This window comes from Megalops cyprinoides, chromosome 9 (assembly GCF_013368585.1).
Source record: "Megalops cyprinoides isolate fMegCyp1 chromosome 9, fMegCyp1.pri, whole genome shotgun sequence".
Lineage (NCBI taxonomy): Eukaryota > Metazoa > Chordata > Actinopteri > Elopiformes > Megalopidae > Megalops > Megalops cyprinoides.
In genome coordinates this window covers 2978882-2997565 of record NC_050591.1, presented here as the reverse complement: position 1 = coordinate 2997565, position 18684 = coordinate 2978882, and the positions used below count along the sequence as shown (strand labels likewise).

Here is an 18684-nt window from a genome sequence, read left to right as displayed (position 1 = left end):
ATAACATTTCTTCTTTCTCAGCCACCACTGAACTAGTGTATAAGCAACAAATAAAGTTGCATTTTGTTTCACTCTCAAAAGATAAGAACACACCATTTTGTGGTTTGACTGGGTCTAAGACAATGCCATAATCTGGGCCAATGGCAGGGCAGGGAGTAGAAAGAGGCAAGGTCTACTCACGTTGGATGTCAATAGTGACACTGGTTTCCTTTCCATTGGGCACCGCCTTGTTGGAGGCACGGCAAATGATCTGTTGACCAGACTCAATGTTGGAGGCGGAAATGTAGAGAGTGCTGATGGTACTCTCCCTCCGCCCATCCCGGAGGAGCGTCTGGAGGAAAATAAGAGACAGGGCAAGGGGGCTGAGTCAGTTCATGTACTGGTGGGTCTCTGGCGAAGCAAAGCTTGTGGAAATACAGACCCTCTGGCATGAACTGTGACCCAATACAGTGTTCTGAAGCACTCAGACATGACTGCCATTTGGACAGGCTTTCTGCGCATTCCGTATATGCCATCTGGAAACATCAGAGAGCACTGGAGAGCATCGTCTCAGGTTTCCCTGGCATGGCGAGGGAGTGTCGTCAAGATTTCTAAGAGCCATACACCGGAACATGGTCACCCAGTATAACAAATTGCCCTGGACCAGCGTAGGACACTGCCACAAACGAGACATCACAAGGCCAGCCATTTCAGCTAATGTACCCACACCTCACCACTGCCAACCTAAGTTTCAATATAAGAGATCTGCCAATGGCTTCTTGTGGTACAAGAGAAAAAAAAACTCTCAAACAATTACATGGAATTTTATTATTGAACACTTGTATTCTTGCCTTGCCACACCCATTGGCAAATTTGAGACTCACTGAGTGCTGTTTCCAATTTCAAGGCCTATCCAGTCGACCAAAACAAAGGAATCTATGCAGCCAAAAAACCCCAAATAACAAGAAACTGTTCTGTGTTGTTAACACTCAGTAAACCCTGCTCACACAAATCTTTTCAGTCATTTAGATTTGCCTTGAGGTTCAGACTGAATTATTCACACAGAAAAAGGAAAAATATGTGACACTTTGTTTGTTTTTAATTTGTTTGTAATTTGTTTATCAAACAATTACCTCATTCAAATAAATGCTTGAAAAAACAGTGTAGTTTGGATCTCTGAAAAAAAAATACACTTCAAAGAGAAGTTTTGATTTTTATTTTTATTATTTATTTTTTTTTTTTTTGAGGAGGAGGATACCATCACCATTGTCCTGTGTCACCCTCACCATGTGAGCCCGCATATTATCATCATCTGTGTAGTCCAGAGAGGGTGACAATAATATTGTTTTTAGACCCCATAAAAAGTTACACGCTAATTATGCTTGTCAGGTGTAGGGATATTGACAGCACATTCACTAATAGCAGTAATTACCTCAACATTTTTTTTCTCCTTTCATTTAGGTCTGAAATGTAATGAACCCTTGTATTGCTGTCCCACCTAAATGAGAGGAATAATGCATGCATATTAATGTGCCAAGGAACATGTGATTATTTCTGTTGATGTCCAGAAATAATCACATGTCCAGAGTGTCACAGAGATTCAGCTCCAGCAAACAGTCTTGAAAAACACAATGCATCAGTCAGAGAGTAGAGAGGAAGGATGGCTGCACTGCTGAGTTCAGAGTCATGCAGCTAGTTAGAACTAGTTATGTTCACACTAGTAAAGTTAATGTAACTAATATGATTTTTTTTAACTGATGAAGGGAACTGTAATTCTTTATGGGTGCAATGGCCATCTTTATAAACATACAATAATAATTTATACAGTGCAAAGATTCTGCATCAATGATAGAGCTTTGTTGCATTACAATTGTACTATAATGATTGTTAGATGTACTGTATACAAGATAGATGAAGTGGGTATGACATTTTTTAGGACGGGGGATGGAGGTGCCCTCAGTCAGAACCTAGTCTGTTAAGGGGGTCTTGGCATGAAGTTTCAGAACCCCTGTACTAAGATAACAGATTAATAAAAATCATCCACCAGAAACTTTTATAAACTGTCATAGATCTTGTAAAATGACAATTTATTTTAATTCATTTCTACATTTGCTGTAAATGGTAGAAAGTTGCAGTTGCTATAAAAGGTTGTAAATGCTGTTTTGTACTCTTACTGTGTCACATGACACATATACTTATGGTGGGAGTTGTCCTTATGTCACATGACATGGATGGCATTTTTAGATGTGACATTAATTTCTACATGCTAAGTAGGCTTTATGTATGCTTTATGTGGTTGAGCTTACTGTACAATGCAACCACAAGTGGTGGTTCATTCTGCAGAGCTGATTCAGGCATCATGAATGCTCAGATGAGCACTCACAGAAATACCTAGGTGTGATTAGACCACACCTCAACAGGTGTTGATTGGGTTTAGACAGAGGCAGTAGACTACAGGCATTGATGTGTTGATGACCCTTTGTTCTATGACAGTTCCCGTAGACAATTTGGTGTTATCTGTTCCAATATTGTGGTGACGCTTTGCCAGTTCCTGTTGACAATTTGGTACCTTGGTATGGTAGTGACAATTTGGTGCCTTGGTATGGTAGTGACAATTTGGTGCCTTGGTATGGTAGTGACACTTTGCCCTGGGACAGTTCCTGCGGATAATTAGATAAATACAATGTAGATCCTAACAGTCCCATATGACCCACTACAAGTGAAGTGTGTTACCAAGGAAAGTGCTCATGTATCACGCAGTCCCATGAATATTCCTCCTATACACTCGCACCTTTCCTGTGAAGTCCTACCTAGCAAACCTCTCAGAATCCTGAGGAGGCTCGGGACTTAGCTCAAACCTATTGTGAGCTTGAGTGAATCATTTCTGTAGTTGGGCAGCTTTAACATTTTTCCAATAATTTAATGAGGTCTTGATGAAAATCATCCAACTCAAACTAATGTGAGATGTTTCACAGTTTCCAATTGCAGCTCATCCTGGCATCACCTATCACAGCCTGTTACGGAATTTTAGCCTCACTTGAAAATTAATAAATTGACAGAGCTTTGCTGTACCGGTTTCCTCTTTTAGAAGGCTACACAGCTATTTAATTTGGGAGGTTAAAGAGACATTCTTTGATTTATTTATCTAATCCAAGCACCTCCAATTAGCACAACACCGATCAATTTCTGTCATTTCACTTTCCAATGAATTAAAAGTCTCCTATAGTGTCTCCCACCTCCCACTTTTAATTTCCTTAGCACCAAGCCAGGGAGGTTAATTAGCCTGACAAAGAAAAAAAAGACAATGAGAGAATTTTAAGAAGCTCATGAAAAACATGAAGCAAGTCAAATGTGTGGAGGAAAAAAACACAAATAAGGCACATTTGAAATAAAAGACAACTTTGTCATTAAGCACTTTACCTGTCACCCAAAAGTTGCAAAATACATCTATAATGCACATACATTTTCTGACATTAATTAATAACTCTTTCCAGAAGGTTCCTCTTCTTCTTTTTCTGCTTCTTGGTGAGCATTGCTATTTAAAAGAAATCTCTCTAATTATATGCCAAAGTTTGCTGAGATGAAAGCTGAGAGGGAATATAATGAAACCGAGAGACAGATAAAGAAGATGCTTTGAAGACTTATGGGGGGGGGGGGGGGGGGGCAAGAGAGAGAAATTTATCTATGGGGGCAGGGTGAGATAAGCCAAGCTGTCGCTTGTGGCAATGATTCATGGAGCCAGGTGATCATCCAGCACGCCCCTTACACAAAATTTCTTGAACACAGCGGCAGTGATGTTGTCTGTATTAGTGGCATGTAAAACAGCACATGCTTCTTCAGGACTCATCTGAGATTCAACACCCACGGAACCTTTGGACCACCATTTGGTTGCCGTAAGCTTGGTGAGGAGAGGCTTCATTGCAGAAGGGCCTGCAGCATGTCAGACCCCACCCCACTGAGCATCCGTACACTTCTGGGATTTTGGGAGGTTCTGCCTTCAACAGCGTGGCTTAATGTTAATCCTCAGATCAGAATGACCTGTTACAGAGGCGGTGACGCTTGTGAGTATCTGTACTCATTTGTTGTCATTATCAATGGAGGACGACATACATGAGCCAGTTATTTATCTTTCCAGAGGGCTTTCCATTATTTTTATTTTCAATTCAGTACATTGTTCTTTATTGGATCAGAAACAGCTTGAAGGGGAGGATGAAAACTACCCATGTTAATGGTATCAAGAGAACGTTTTTGCATTTTTCTGAGAAGCGGCAGTCAGTTTTTTTTTTTTTTTCTTTCCAAACAGCATATTGGCATATTTTAGCTCAGCAGCATGTATCTACTTCTTAAAAGCCACAGAATGACGTATAATATGATTAGACAGCCTGCATTGTGTCAGTGTCCAAAAAGATCCACATGTTCTGTTCATCAATCTGGAAATGCAGACAATGATGTTGACTGTACTTTCAGGTGTGGGGGTTAAAGGTATCAGAGTACAAAGTGGCATGCTGCTGAGACTCAAGGCGTGCTCCCTAATGATGCAGAGCCAATGGCATGGGCATCCATCAGAGCAAGCAGAGACAGAGGTCCCCCACATGATTGCAGGCAAAACAAGGATGACACAGTGAGAGGAAGGCAGCAATAACAGGACCCCCCCCCCCCCTTCCCCCAGAGGAAATTAGGAGCAATGCTTTTATGTTTACAGTACACCTGTGGGTATGGACTGGCTTCCACTAGCTCAATGTGTTTTTGGAGAGACCATTCACTTCAAAAGAAACCTTGTAGTGTTGTTTCAGGCTTTCTCCTATTGAAGTCTCAGATGTACTCATCCATTTTTTTCATTATTCATGGCTGGATGGTTTCTTTCGATCTCAATTTCTGGCATTGGTGACATTATGTGGCCATGCCCATTCTCTGCCACTCCCCCTCATCCAATTATGGCACACATCTGTGCCCCTACCTTGGAGTACATGGCGCCGTTTAGAACCTCTCCGTTGCGTATCCAGATGATGGAGGCAGCGGGTTTGGCATTGTCGGCGTGGCAGGTCAAGTTGAGGGGGTGTCCTGCCCGCAAGTTCACGACTGGCCCACCATTGATAACAGGGTCATTAGGTGGAACTGTGGGAAGAAAAGGGAGAAAAAGAGGATATGCTCACACTTCAGTCTAAACTGTAGATGGCATTACATATTTACTTAACCAGAACAATGCCATGCATATAGCTGTTTATTCACTAAGCATGTGAAGTTAAACAACAACTCTAGTAAAAATCTAAAATTTTCATCTGACATGCTATTTGGGGACCTCAGGTGTGTAATGTTAAATGCATTGGAGGTTTAGTGTTACATTTTTGTGGAGAAAAACAGTTAAGACAAGAAAACGTCACAAGGTATTGATGTTTTTCTGAAGGTGAGAAATGATCATCCAGATAAGGATACTACCTCTGTTTCAGGTTGTATAAATATAAGGCAACACGACAATGAGAAGCAGTTTTCAGACTTTTCCATTGAATCTTACTGCTAGCTGTCAATTGCTAACATTTGGACTCAGAGATGTCCCCTCACAGACATATAGCATCGGGTTCACTATCCTCTCTATTCTCTATCAACAATTTACTGCAGCTTATGCGTGTTATGTCAAATATATGCAGTATATATACTCAAAACCATGTGATGTACAAATCGAATGGTACAATTTCATTTATGATTTTACCAGAATTCCCCCTTAAAGACTTGTTGACCCCACCCACCCACTGACAAAAGAATTGCAACAGTACCTTTCTTTATCTAATGTTAGATATTCAAATTCAAATTGGTTTAAAATGAGAACGTCACATACCTGTGTATGCTAGCTCAGGAATGGTAAGACTGGAAACCACAAGCAAAATCATGGTTCACAGATGTTTGTTTTTGGCAAGGACTCTTTGAAGTCTCAAGCAAAACAAATAGCATGTTTAACAATTCCTTGCCACAGGTTCTCTGCACAAAACAAGGAAAATACTGAATAGAAAATAAAGAAAATCAAAGTCTTGAGGCAAGGACTGAGATATAATTTCTGCAGTTTTCTGTCTGTGCCTGTCCACCACTGTTTTGTTCCCTTGCAGTGCCAACCATCCCTCAAGTCATTGTCATGACAGCCTTGGTAACAGGTTGTCTCTGACAGGACATTTTCACATTGTGGTCTTAAAGGTTAATGTTTTAATCTGGGAGCCTTTTTGGTCAATAATGTATTACTATATCACCAAGAACACATATCATCTTCAAATAAACTCCAAGTTCCAGTGTTTTGACATAAACAAATGGGGATAACATTCTAGCCAAACTTCAAGCACCTTGACCAGGGGTATCATGGTATTTCCCCATATGGGAATCAAATGAGCAATCTCTGGATGACAAGCCTAGCTCCTTAAGCACTATGCCACTCTACCAGCTGCTGAGGGTAGCAAACTAAGCACTAAGGTCAGAATGCCTTTGCTTCTGAGAGGGAATATTTATGGTGCCAGAGAATAGGAATGGAAGCCTTGGAGTGGTGCCTGTGTGTGATTCCTGAGGCACGGGAGCTAAAGTGGGAGTGGGAGTGGGGCGGTGGGGTGGGTGGAAAGGCAATCTTTTCATGAGAGATGCAGGTTCCAGAATAGCACTGATTACATTCTTCCTTTAAACAAGTTCTGTTCAACCTGGTTTTTATTCAAACCCCAGTGAATTATTGATTGGACCCCCAGCTAATTGCAGAACAGATCTGGGGAAAGACGAAATCAAAGGTGTATCCACGGGTAATCGTGGATGATTGGGGGGCAGGTATAGACTGTAAAAGAGAGAGGGAGAGTGAAAAAGAGAAGAGAAGTGAATGGTTTGAGGATAGGGAGAGTCGGAATCAAAAAGAAATAAGTGGAGGGTTGAGAGAAAGAAAATGAAGGGGTACATGGATGAAAAACAGAACGAGTAAGAGGCAGAAAGAGAAAAATAGTGAGAGAGAGCATTATAGAGAGAGAGAGAGATTCAGACAGAAAGATGGATATGGAAAGAGAGAAAAAGAGCAAGAAAAACACATGGAGGTAAGAAGAGAAAGATGCACAGGGAGGAAAGGACAGAGAGAGAAAGTAAGTTCTGGATAGATTCAGGCACTATAAGGTCACATGATGGAATTCCCAGTGTGAAATTATTCACTATTCACAATTTGCTTACTCATTAGGCCTGATTTGGAAGAAAAAAAAAAATGCCTTCTAACTCTCTGAGGTCCTGTTCTGCTGATTAACTGTTTATCAAAAGTGAAAACAATGTGGGGAATGCATTTCTTCCTGGCATACCCTCACCATAAATAAAGGAAATGATCTTCACATATACCCAGATGTGAACTTGAAGGCAACTTGAAGCTGTGTAATTTTTTATCTGTCAGCCCTAGTGGGACGTTGGAAAAGGGTTGTCTAAATTCATACTGTGCTACCACCCGCTGTGTCAAGTAATTAGAATGGATGGGGTCAGGGCGCTGGTGACACAGTGTGACAAAGCATTGGACAGCATGGGGGCGGGAGCATGAGGAGGCGCATCGGTCCATTCTCAGCCCGTTCTTGACTCACCCTACCGTGATTCACCAGCACACTCGCCACATGCCACTCAAAAGGAAAAAAAAAACTCTAAAGTGCTGCATTTATTCTGGTGGTCCCTATTTCTCCAGCAGCCAGCGCCCTTTCATCTGCAGATGGGTCAAAGACGGATTAGGATTTTGAAAGTGCTATTTGAAAACTATAACAATTTTTAGCATAGCTCAAATATTTGAAAAGTTGTGTACACAATACTTTTGATAAAAACATGAAATTAAGTCACCTTAATGTTTTTTTACCAAGATAACCTGTCCTTACCCTTAAAAATGTCATGTGGTGTGACTGTAACATATATTTAAAATAATATTTCTCATTAACATGCATAATATTTTAACAAGGTATTAGTAGTACAGTGAGGTGTTCTGGAAAGGAAATTGTTTTTTTTATATCTGTAAGTAATATCTTCATATTTATCTTCTAACAGCAGTCTCTCGGTTGTTTGTGCAATTTAGATATTCATTTTTTTCTTTAAAACCCATAAAATTGCTTAAAAAAGTATAACAAAAGGATCCACTTTATCATATTGTATCAGTGAATAAATATTTCAGACACAGTAATTGAACATCTAATTTTAAATTTAATATATTTACTGCCATTAATTGGTTGCACCACAGGATAGATGGTCACACCAAATGATGACAAGACTGCATGAGGTTAAATATCAAGTCAAAAAGATCAGAAAACAATCAATTGCATGAAACAAACAGAATAAAGTACTTTTATTGCCTCATGAAATCCCCCTAAACACAAACAACTCAGGGAAAACAAATTCTCTTCAGAAACATTTTAAAACAGTTCAGTGGGCATCATGTATTTCATTCAGTTGTATTTCATCTGAAACATTTCATCAAAAAAAATCATCACAACCATTTCCTAAGAACTATAATTCATATTATGAGTGTTAAGTTGAAGTTTGGTAGATTTGTAGGGTAATAGTGAGGCAATGAGGGACATTCCTCTAACCACAGGCATTTGTGAACTTATGCCAGGCTCTTAGGCGTCGCGGTCAAAGTCACATGGTTGGTACCCCGTAGACCCGGGTTCAAGGCCGGGTGGGGTGACTGCTCTCGCCATTCGCCACAACCCATCAGAATGTTTTGCAGCTGTTAGCGGGAATGGGCATAAGTGTTATTTCAGCGATTGACTGATTCCAGTTGCAGTTCCTGAGTGGCGTTTCCAACTAACGTTCCAGAGTGCACGTTGGGTTGATGTTATTGGCAGGCTGATAAATCTGTGCTTAACAGGGGTTTTCTTTTTTGGAAAGTTATTTTAGTGGCTATTTGCCAGGCCCCTCTGGACGATCTTTCTGTAATGCTATCCAGAACCCCACCCACTCTGCGTACATTTGCCAGAGCAGCTAAATCTATGCCTTTAACCTTGCCTGCCAACCATCTTCATTACCGTCCTCTTTGCAAATGCACATGGTTCCATTAGGGTCAGCTGCAGTCACTTCATGTTTTCAATGGCTGAGATCTTTCTTGGGTCTGGCCTCACCCCCTCTTTAGAGAGAACATCTCCTATGAAGGTCAGACTCTTCACATCCAACTCACATTTCTCTTTGCAGTTTCAAGGTGACTCTTCGCGTCAGATCAAGCACCTGTTTCACCCGTTCATCATGTTCTTCTTTGTTGAACCCCCACATGATTATGTCATCCATCATGGTCTCGACCCCTGGAATGTGTTGGATGAATGTGCGGATGTTTTTATGATAAGACCTTTGGGGCAGACGGGATTCCATATGGAAGATGAAGGAAACGATATCTCCCCTCTGGCGTATTGAAAGTGCATAATCTTGAACTGGCCTCATCAAGTTTCATCTGCCAAAATCCGGAGAATGCGTAAAACTTACTGAACCACTTGGCACCAGCAAACCTACACAAGATCTCCTCCCGTGTAGGCAGTTTGAAGAGCTCTCTTCTGATGGCTCTATTAAAATCTCTTGGATCTGAGCATATCCTCAGTGACTCATTCTTCTGTACTATCAGCGGAGAACTCACCCACTCTGTCTGCCCTTCCACTCTCTTGATTGCATTCATTTTTCCCATGCAGGCTAATTCATCTTTGAGTTTCTTTCTCAGTGCAAATGGAACTTTTCTGCAGGCATGGACAACAGGTGGTACTGTCTCATCTATGTGTATTTTGTGCTCTCCAGGTAAGCATCTGAGCCCTTCAAAAACATCAGCTTATGTTGGTCTGTGAAGTCACTACGAAAACTCGTTTCACCAGGTTAAGCCCTTCACATGGCTCAAGACGAAGTATTAGTTGCACTTTTGCATCAATGATGAGTAGCTGTGTCTTCAGCCTCTAGCCCTTGTGCTCAAAAGTCACCCTGCAGCTCTCTTTGACTGGAACACTCTCTCCAGTATATTCAGTCACTTTTGTCTTCACTGGCTAAAGTTAACTCTTCACAGTACGTGTCTTATACTCATCAAAGGATAGAAGGTTCACCTGCGTGCCTGTATCGAGCTTGCACTGAATCCACAAAGAATTCCTTTCGTCACTCATCTACTGCATGCACGTTTTTCTTTACAGTTCCAGCCTTGCAGCACTTTGCATAATGATTTTTCTTCCCACAATTATTGCAGGCCACACACACACACACACACACACACACACACACACACCCCTCAGTAAAGTTCTGACCTGGAAACCTGACCCTGTGTTCTGACCGACACACCACTGCAACAGCAACCTTCTCCTGAACCTAGTTCACGTGTGAAACTGCCCCCTCAGTTTCAATTGCTGTTCAATGACATCTGTTGGTTTCTGAATTACCACTGTATATGGAATCATTGAATCCATGAATCAATACAGAATTATGTTCCATTTTTGCTGCAATATTTGAGCACTGTGCAGAATAGCTGGATTTATTGCAAGAAATGAACACAGAGCAAAAAGACCTCAGCAGAGGTGAGTTTTAAAGAGGATAAACCAGACTCAGAAGACAAAGGCAAAAAGCAAGTTGGCTTTTGCAGCATTTGACTGAATCTGAGCAGATAGTATAGGCCTATACACTTCAGAATTCATCCTGCTGCTTCTGTCAGCAGTCATATCATTAATAAACACTAGTGACCCAGTTCCATTGGTAGCCATACATGTCTATGCCTTAACACTGCTTCCATCATGTTTCACAGATGATATAGTATGCTTTGAATCATGAGCCGTCCCTTCCCTTCTCTATACTCTTCTGTTCCCATCATTCTGATACAGGTTGATCTTAGTTTCATCTGTCCAAGGAATATTGTTCCAGAATTGGGCAGGTTTTTTGTAAGCTTTCTGGCAAAGTCTAATCTGGCTGTCCTATTCTTGAGCCTTACCAGTGGTTTGCATCTTGTGGTAAACCCTCTGTATTTACTTTCCTGAAGTCTTCTCTTGATTGTAGACTTTGACAATGATACGCCTACCTCCTGGAGAGTGTTCTTGACTTGGCTAGATGTTGAGAAGGGGTTTTTCTTCACCAAGGAAAGAATTTTGTGATCATCCACCACAGTTGTCTTCTGTGGTCATCCAGGCCCTTTGGTGTTGCTGAGCTCACCAGTGCGTTCTTTCTTTTTAAGAATTTACCAAATTGTTGATTCTGCTATCTCTCTTATGGTTTTTTTCATCCTCATGATGGTCTGCTTTACTTGGATTGACAGCCCTGACAGAGCCAAAATCATGAAAATTGCATCACTGTCCAAAAACTTATGGACCTAACTGTAAGTCTCATAATAACAATTTAAAAAAAAAACTCATTGTAAGTTTTGAAGTGAGTCGTCCTTGGAATGGAAATTCAAAGGCACGGTCAAATCTCTAAGTGAGAGGAACAAATTTTTGTCCTGTGGCTCAGCAAAGCTTGGAGAAAAAAGTATTCTGGGACTTCAGCAGCCAATCAAACAGAAGTGTCACTTTTTTACCTCCAGTTTTCAAAGAACACCCATTGCTTCCTTGCCCTGACTCTTCATCTTGGTCGAGGCTTGGTCGAGCGTATGAAACTAAATAAGAAGGAGAGGTGCGTGGAGGGAGCCAATTGGTTTGGGGGATAAAAATAACAACAGGCAGTATTGGAGAGGCCATCAATCAACTCACTGGGGAGAGTGAAAATAATAAGAAAAACAGGGCCCAGTTCCATTCAGCAGAAGTGGGGCAGGTGCATGACAGCTATCAGCGCACAGTCCACTTTGTCTCCAAGGCCGGGAACGCCACTCTCCTTTGGTCTGCGAACAATGACTTCAAAAGCCAATAGTCTGAAAACTACTACTTACCAGGAAACTTGATATTCCAATTTCTGTGTCACTTTAATAATTTACCTGTTGGGAGAGGGGGGGCTCGGGGGCGAAACATCTGACCTTACCTGTGGCCAAGTAAACAGATATATGTAACCTTAGATCCGATTAGTTCTGTCTCGCTACACTGACCTTGTACTGCAGCTTTGCTGCATTATATGACCTGTACACATCTTGCCCTTGTGCCCGTTTGCCCACTATATGCACTTTTGTACATCGCTTTGGAAGAAAGCATCTGCTAAATGAATAAATGTAAATGTAAACATTTCCTAATCGGCAATTTTGAAGCTTCAATTACAAAGGGATATTTATATATGTATTACAAAAAGTAACATTAACTTGCATCTCTTTAATGTTGCCTTTCATCTTGGATCACATCAGTGAGAGTGAGGACTGCTATGAGCATTCACAAGTGAGGAATTTGAAAAAAAGAAAGGGGGGCAGGGATACGACACAATGCCTAAAAATATGAGCTAATTGGCAGCGCTGAATCAAAGGGGCACTGGCATACATGTCTGTTTAAGAACTCTTCAAATGTCAAGCAAGCGCAATCAATGGAGCTAGTACTTCGGCCCCCTAGCTGTTGTTTTGGTGTTCTCCCTATCTGTCTATGTGGTCCATGTGCTTTCGTTTACTGTTTTCCTTGTGTTCCAGCCCTGCCCCGCTCTCCGCCCTGTCCCCATCCACCTGATTACCAGATCACCGCCACCTGCCTGCCTGCCCACCTGCATCCCATCTCCTCATCACCCCAGCCCTATATCTACCCTGCTTGTCTCTGTCTTGTTGCCAGTTCGTTGCAGTGTTTTGTGCCTGTTTGTTCCTGCCTGTGGTTTCTGCTTGGAATTCCCTGTGCCGACTTTGCCTGTTCCTCTACTTCATCTCTGCCTGCCGCCTTGCCCTGATTGCCTGATCCACCTGCCTAACCGGTTTGATCATGCCTGTTCCTGTTATTGATCCCTGTTTACCTTTGGACTGCCTGCCTGGTTTTGACCCTGCCTGTCCTGCCATTGCGTTCTTGCCCAGCGATTCAAATAAAAGCTGCCTGGAACCTGAAACACTTGTCGTCTGCGTCTGAGTCCGTGCCTGAGCCCTGGCAGTGGGTTGTGAGCACCAGTCTTGCTGCCCCCCCCATAGTACAAAGATTGTCTTTAGGGTCTTTTTTGACCTGGCAGTTCTAAAATAATTTGCAGACAAATTGAAGTATTAATAAATGATTTATAACAACTATAAAGCATCGTAAAGAAGGCTTTTTCTTAAAAAAAAACTATAAAGCATAGTAAAGGCCAATTTCTCTTTATTTCTTTGTCTCTCCTACCTCCTCTCTCTTTCTCTCTCACATGTAAAAATTTAACTATGCACAGACATGCACACAGACATGCATGGCTTCAAATGAGGTTCCAGCATTTTACTCTCTTTCATTCTCTCTCACTCATACACAAGCACAAACAAACACACACACACAGAATGAGAAAGAAAAGAGTGTGTGTGCTTATGCTTCCTTATGCATTTGCACCCCCCCCCCCCCCCCCCCCCCCCCATTTCAAACAAAATAAAATCAACAACATTTCTTGCAGGAGAGCATTATTTTCTGAAAGGGAATGGAGCCAGGGGCAGGGTCATAATGTTATAAAGGTGCTGCACATGTCAGTTGTCCTGTCGAAGATATGGAACTCACCCAGAACTGTCAGTCGAGCAGGTCGCGATCTCATCGCTGCCTGGATGGCCTGGCACTCAAAGACAGCATCATCTGTCAGCTCCACTCTCTGGATTCGGAGATGGTGCTCGCCTGAACTATGGTCCCCCACCACAGAGTACCGTGGGTAACCTGGAACACAGGGGCACATGATGTCACTTCCATGTCTCACTTCCTTTCTAAACACAGTGTAGAATGTATCATTCAGATCATACAATACATTATATCATACAACAGTACACAGGTTATAGCATACTATGATGGAACAAACCCCATGTAGGAAAGCTGTGCAGATGAATTTTGCAGAAATTTGCTGATTCAATTTTTTTGAGGTTCATGCATCCACTAATATGCAATGCTCCTCCACAGCAACGCTTCTGTCAGGGCAGGGCAGCACTGTGATAGGTCATTTCTGTGATACGCCTTGCCCAGACAGACAGTTGCCTGATGTAAAGAGTCTCTGTCTTCTAAATTGTAGGTAACATAACAGCTAATGGAGTTCTCCTCTTTCCACAGCTGATCAGTGAGCATTCACATGGGAAGCCTCACACTAAGGTAAAAAGATGAGACTACCCTCAAAGCAAAAGCAAATAATGATTCTGAGCTGGGAGTGCTCCTGGCATGTGGACAAACAAGGTTTTTACTGCCACTATGTATATGGACAATGTTAAGAGATTTATAGTTTTATAAAGTGGAGAGAGAAGGGTGTTCTCAAAAGCCCTGATTGTTTTACAGCTTGAGTAAATCCCACTAGCTCTAAAACACTTCAGAAAACCAGTTTTGAAATTTGTATTGTGACAAAACAGACAGAAAAATGAATACCTTTAATTGTAGGAATTTATGCTGTCAACATCAATAGCTTTGAATGGACAGCACTTATGAGGCAGTGTGCTCTCTAACTATGGGAAATGTTTAAATTCTAATGTTCTGCGGGTTGTGGTGGCCAGCCTGTAAATTCTGGAATCTGTGAGATATTGTTGCAATCGTGGCATTTCTGTTATCCATTGTTATTTCTTCAAAAGCTAATGGTGATTGATGTGCTGATTGAAAAAGTCTGACAGCAAGGCATGGTGCTCTTTGGAGAAGGGATTAAATTCCTTTCTGCTTTGAAATAATGCTATGATTGGTTGAACTAAGTGTAAACCAACAGTTCAACTTTGTATATATGGCTTGATGCATACTTCTATCCTCAAGTGCAACTATTGCAAGTAATTGCCTTTTAACTGTATTGATTTGCTGCATGCATAAATATGGTCCCGGTTCTAGAGATTCCAGTATCTTATTTTTATTTTTACTCTTAGGGTGGAAAAACAGACATGTATCCACCTGGAGTGTTGTAATGGACTGAAATGAGGCACAGTGGCTGTAGTGTAATTGACTCTAAAAATGGACAACACAGCAGTAAGAAAAGAAAAAAAAAACTCCAATTAGCATCCATTGCTATACTGGATCCCATTCATCCCATTTCTCGAGGAAACAGTCACTGTCTGTCAGAGCTCTCCCCATTTCATCTTGTTTCATGTTGCTTTTAATCTCTTCTTGGGGGGCTAATGGAGAGAGGACACATATAATCCTTAACAACGTAGTTTGGAATGACTTAAAAGCCATGGCAGGGTGGTCTAATGAACAGTGAGTCTTAAGGGTGGAAGGGTTCAGATTGTGTGGGATCTCTGCTCCTACGACTGTCCATTGTTGCTATTTTGGAGGGACAAACAGTGACATGAAACCTACAATAGCCCAGAGAATGTCACTGCCAGGTCACAAAAGGCCAGGCTCCAGGGAGGTTTAATTAAAGGCCGATCAAATGCAACAGCACTCAGCAAATAACATTAATGACCATTGATTTCATGCTCAGACCCTGTGGTTTATTTTGTCAGAGTAATCAATGGCTTAGCTGAATCATCTGTTAGCATTTAATAGTGAGCTGGAGATGGGTAGAGAGGTGCAGAGGAGCTGCAGAAGATGCTCTCTGCGGTCCCCTGGTAGAAGGTGGTGAGGATGGGAGGCGGGAGGCTGGCCTTCTTCAGCCTCCTCAGGAAGTGGAGATGTTGCTGGGCCTTTTTGGTTATGGTGGTGGTGTTGAGTGTCTGGGTGAGGTCCCTCGCTATGTGCAATCCCAGGAACTTGACGCTGTTAACTGTCTCCACGGCAGAGCCATCGATGTCCAAGGGGGTGTAAACAGCACGGCTCTTCCTGAAGTCAACAATCATCTCTTTAGTTTTTTCAACGTTAAGAGACAGATTGTTGGCTCGACACCAGTCCACCAGCCGACTGACCTCTGCTCTGTATGCGGACTCATTGTTGTTACTGATGAGCCCCACCACTGCCGTGTCATCTGTGAACTTGATGATGTGATTTGAACTGTGCTGGGCAGCACAGTCATGTGTCCGCAGCGTGAACAACAGTGGGCTAAGCACACAGCCCTGGGGGGGCGCCGGTGCTCAGCTTGATGACCCTGGAGGTGTTCTTCCCTATACTGACAGACTGAGGCCTGTCAGTCAGGAAGTCCAGGATCCAATTACAGAGAGAGGTGTTCATGCCCAGTAGGCTCAGCTTCCCTACCAGCCTGTGCGGAATGATTGGGTTGAATGCTGAACTAAAGTCTATGAACAGCATTCTGGCATGATTGTCCTTCCTGTCCAGGTGGGAGAGGGTGAGGTGGAGGGCTGTGGTGATTGCATTGTCAGTTGTCCGGTTGGAGTGGTAGGCGAACTGTAGTGGGTCCAGATGGTCCGGGAGATGGGCCTTCATGTGCCTCAGTACCAGCATCTCAAAGCACTTTGTCACAATGAACGTGAGTGCTACAGGCCAGTAGTCATTGAGGCAGGGCACGGTTGTCCTGCTTCAATGACTACCGGCCTGTAGCACTTTTACGGTTTCCCTTTGTTTTGTTCGCATTATTTTATTTAAAGCAAGAAGCAAGGCCTGAACACCGCAGCAAACTTCAAACGAGCTGTACAGGTCTGGTTTGTCTTAATCTAAGCTGTTTGTGGAAAGACGGCCTTGGTGAAGCTCTTGTGTGGAAGTTGGGGGACAGCGGACCTTGTCAGAACTGTGCAGATGAAGAATAAACACAGACCTAAGGGGCATCATCATGTGTCAGTCTCTCTCCCTATATCACTGCTAGTCCCCAGGTCTCCCAGTTGCAGAAGCTCAGCCCCCGTCCTTCTGTCTCGCCTTCGCCTTGGAAATTAGGTGCCACCGAGATGTTCTCCCCCTGTGCCGAGTTATCAGGACAGCAGCGGTGCTCCACAACAGTGGCATGAATCACCCCCCCCCCCCCCCCACAGCCATTTCTTCGTTATTGATCTACTATAAAGATCGATCTGCTCCAGCTTTGTTGGACCCATGACCTTTAATGGGACTATTTTGCATCCTTTTCCACCAGTGACACGCATTGTCTTTAGGAATACATTAAGATCCATGGGAGCATCATTTAAAACCATGCACTGCCAACCCTCAGCATTCCCATCTCTATGGAGATGTTCACTAGGTTGAGTGAAGTTTTGCTGTTCTGGGGCCCATGCAATGCAGACAGCACTCTCCAAGAGCCCATAGATCCTCATCATGCTCAGAGACAAACTCCCGCCCTACCCCCCCGTCTTGACGGGGCACCACATTAGCTGACCAATGTAACTGCAGTGACAGTACCCCTAGCTCAATGTCCAGGACTCAAAGGGTTCCCATGCTTGCTTCCCAAAAAGTCCAGCCAGACTTTGCCTTGTCAAAATGTGACAGCACTGGCATTATACCTGCATGAGCCTCCTCAATTTGACCCCAGTCCTCAAAGTAAGGCATTTGCATTGTTACAGGAGCTATGGAATGTTGGACATCCTCCATGCTGCATGCTCTTGGACAGCTTAGAGAGTAATAAGATTGAATGCAGTAATATGCAAGCTCAAGTTAAGAAAAAAGGGAAGCTAAAAGGCATTTTGAAACACAGATTGCACTAGATGCAAAGAGCAACTCTAAATGCTTTTTTCAATACTACAGTCGTAAAAGGATAGTTAAGGATGAGATAAGAGGTATGAAAAATAAGGATGGCGTTATGGTTTATGATAAAGCTATTGCTGATACACTAAACAGTTACTTTGTGGAGAGTTTCACTAGTGAAGTGTTTTCACATATGCCTTCAGGTGCCTTCAATTCTCAGTTACTTAATGGGGAAATTGATTTAAATGAGGCAGAAGTATTAGATAAACTTCAAAAACTTAAAACAAACAAGGCAGCAGGCCCCGATGGAATAAATCCAAGAGTTCTCAGGGAACTAGCGGAAGTGGTTTACGAGCCTCTGACAGTTATTTTTAAACAATCTCTCAAAACTGGAGAAACACCAGATGACTGGAAACATGGCAGTGTTGTACCTATCAACAAGAAAGGTGACCGGACTGATCCAGGAAATTATAGGCCCATCAGCTTAATTTGTATCACATGTAAATTACTGGAATCCATCATGGTTTTTGCAGAGGGAAGTCATGCTTAACATACCTACATATAACAGTCCTACATATTTGGACTTTCAAAAGGCATTTGACAAAGTACCGCATGAGAGGCTCATAGTGAAAATGAAATCTGCAGGAATTACAGGAGCTATCGCTGAGTGGGTTTGAAGTTGGTTGTCTAATAGAAAGCAGACTGTAATTGTGGGAGGTATTGTATCATCGCAGGGTCCTGAACGAAGTGGAGGGATTGGTGTTGGGGCCTTTGCTATTCCTTATATACATAAATGATCTGGATGCAGAGATTAGACGTAAAGTAGTAAAATTTGCAGATGATAAAAAACTAGGGGTTCTAGCCAACAGAGATAGAATCAACTAAGGTAATACAGGAAGACCTAAACAGCATCCAAAAGTGGGCAGATACCTGGCAGATGACATACAATTTAGATAAATGTAAAGTCTTGCATGTGGGAAATCGGGGACTCGGGGGGGTGGGGGTGGGAGAGCAGTGGCTGCTCTCTCCCCATTTCCTCTCCCCCACCCACCCCTGCACCCCAACTCCCCACCTTCCTTGCCGTTGCTACCTCCCAGGAGAATGAGAATGGGCTGGGTAGTTGAGTGAATTTAACAGTGCAACACTGGCCCTGTTCACACCTGGCATTAACATGCGTCTTGGGTGATCCGATCACAAGTAGACAGCTCTAAGTACGTAT

General features: G+C 42.6%; 1 protein-coding gene across 1 annotated transcript in view; it reads right to left on the bottom strand.

The window, feature by feature from the left end:
* Positions 1-18684, bottom strand: part of kirrel3b (kirre like nephrin family adhesion molecule 3b) — a 225181-nt gene that overhangs the window by 54504 nt on the left and 151993 nt on the right. The window contains exons 3-5 of the mRNA XM_036537269.1: positions 13515-13664; positions 4937-5094; positions 181-331 (exon numbers count right to left, since the gene is read on the bottom strand). Coding sequence (XP_036393162.1) covers positions 181-331; positions 4937-5094; positions 13515-13664 — 459 coding nt within the window. The remainder of the gene's footprint in view (positions 1-180; positions 332-4936; positions 5095-13514; positions 13665-18684) is intronic.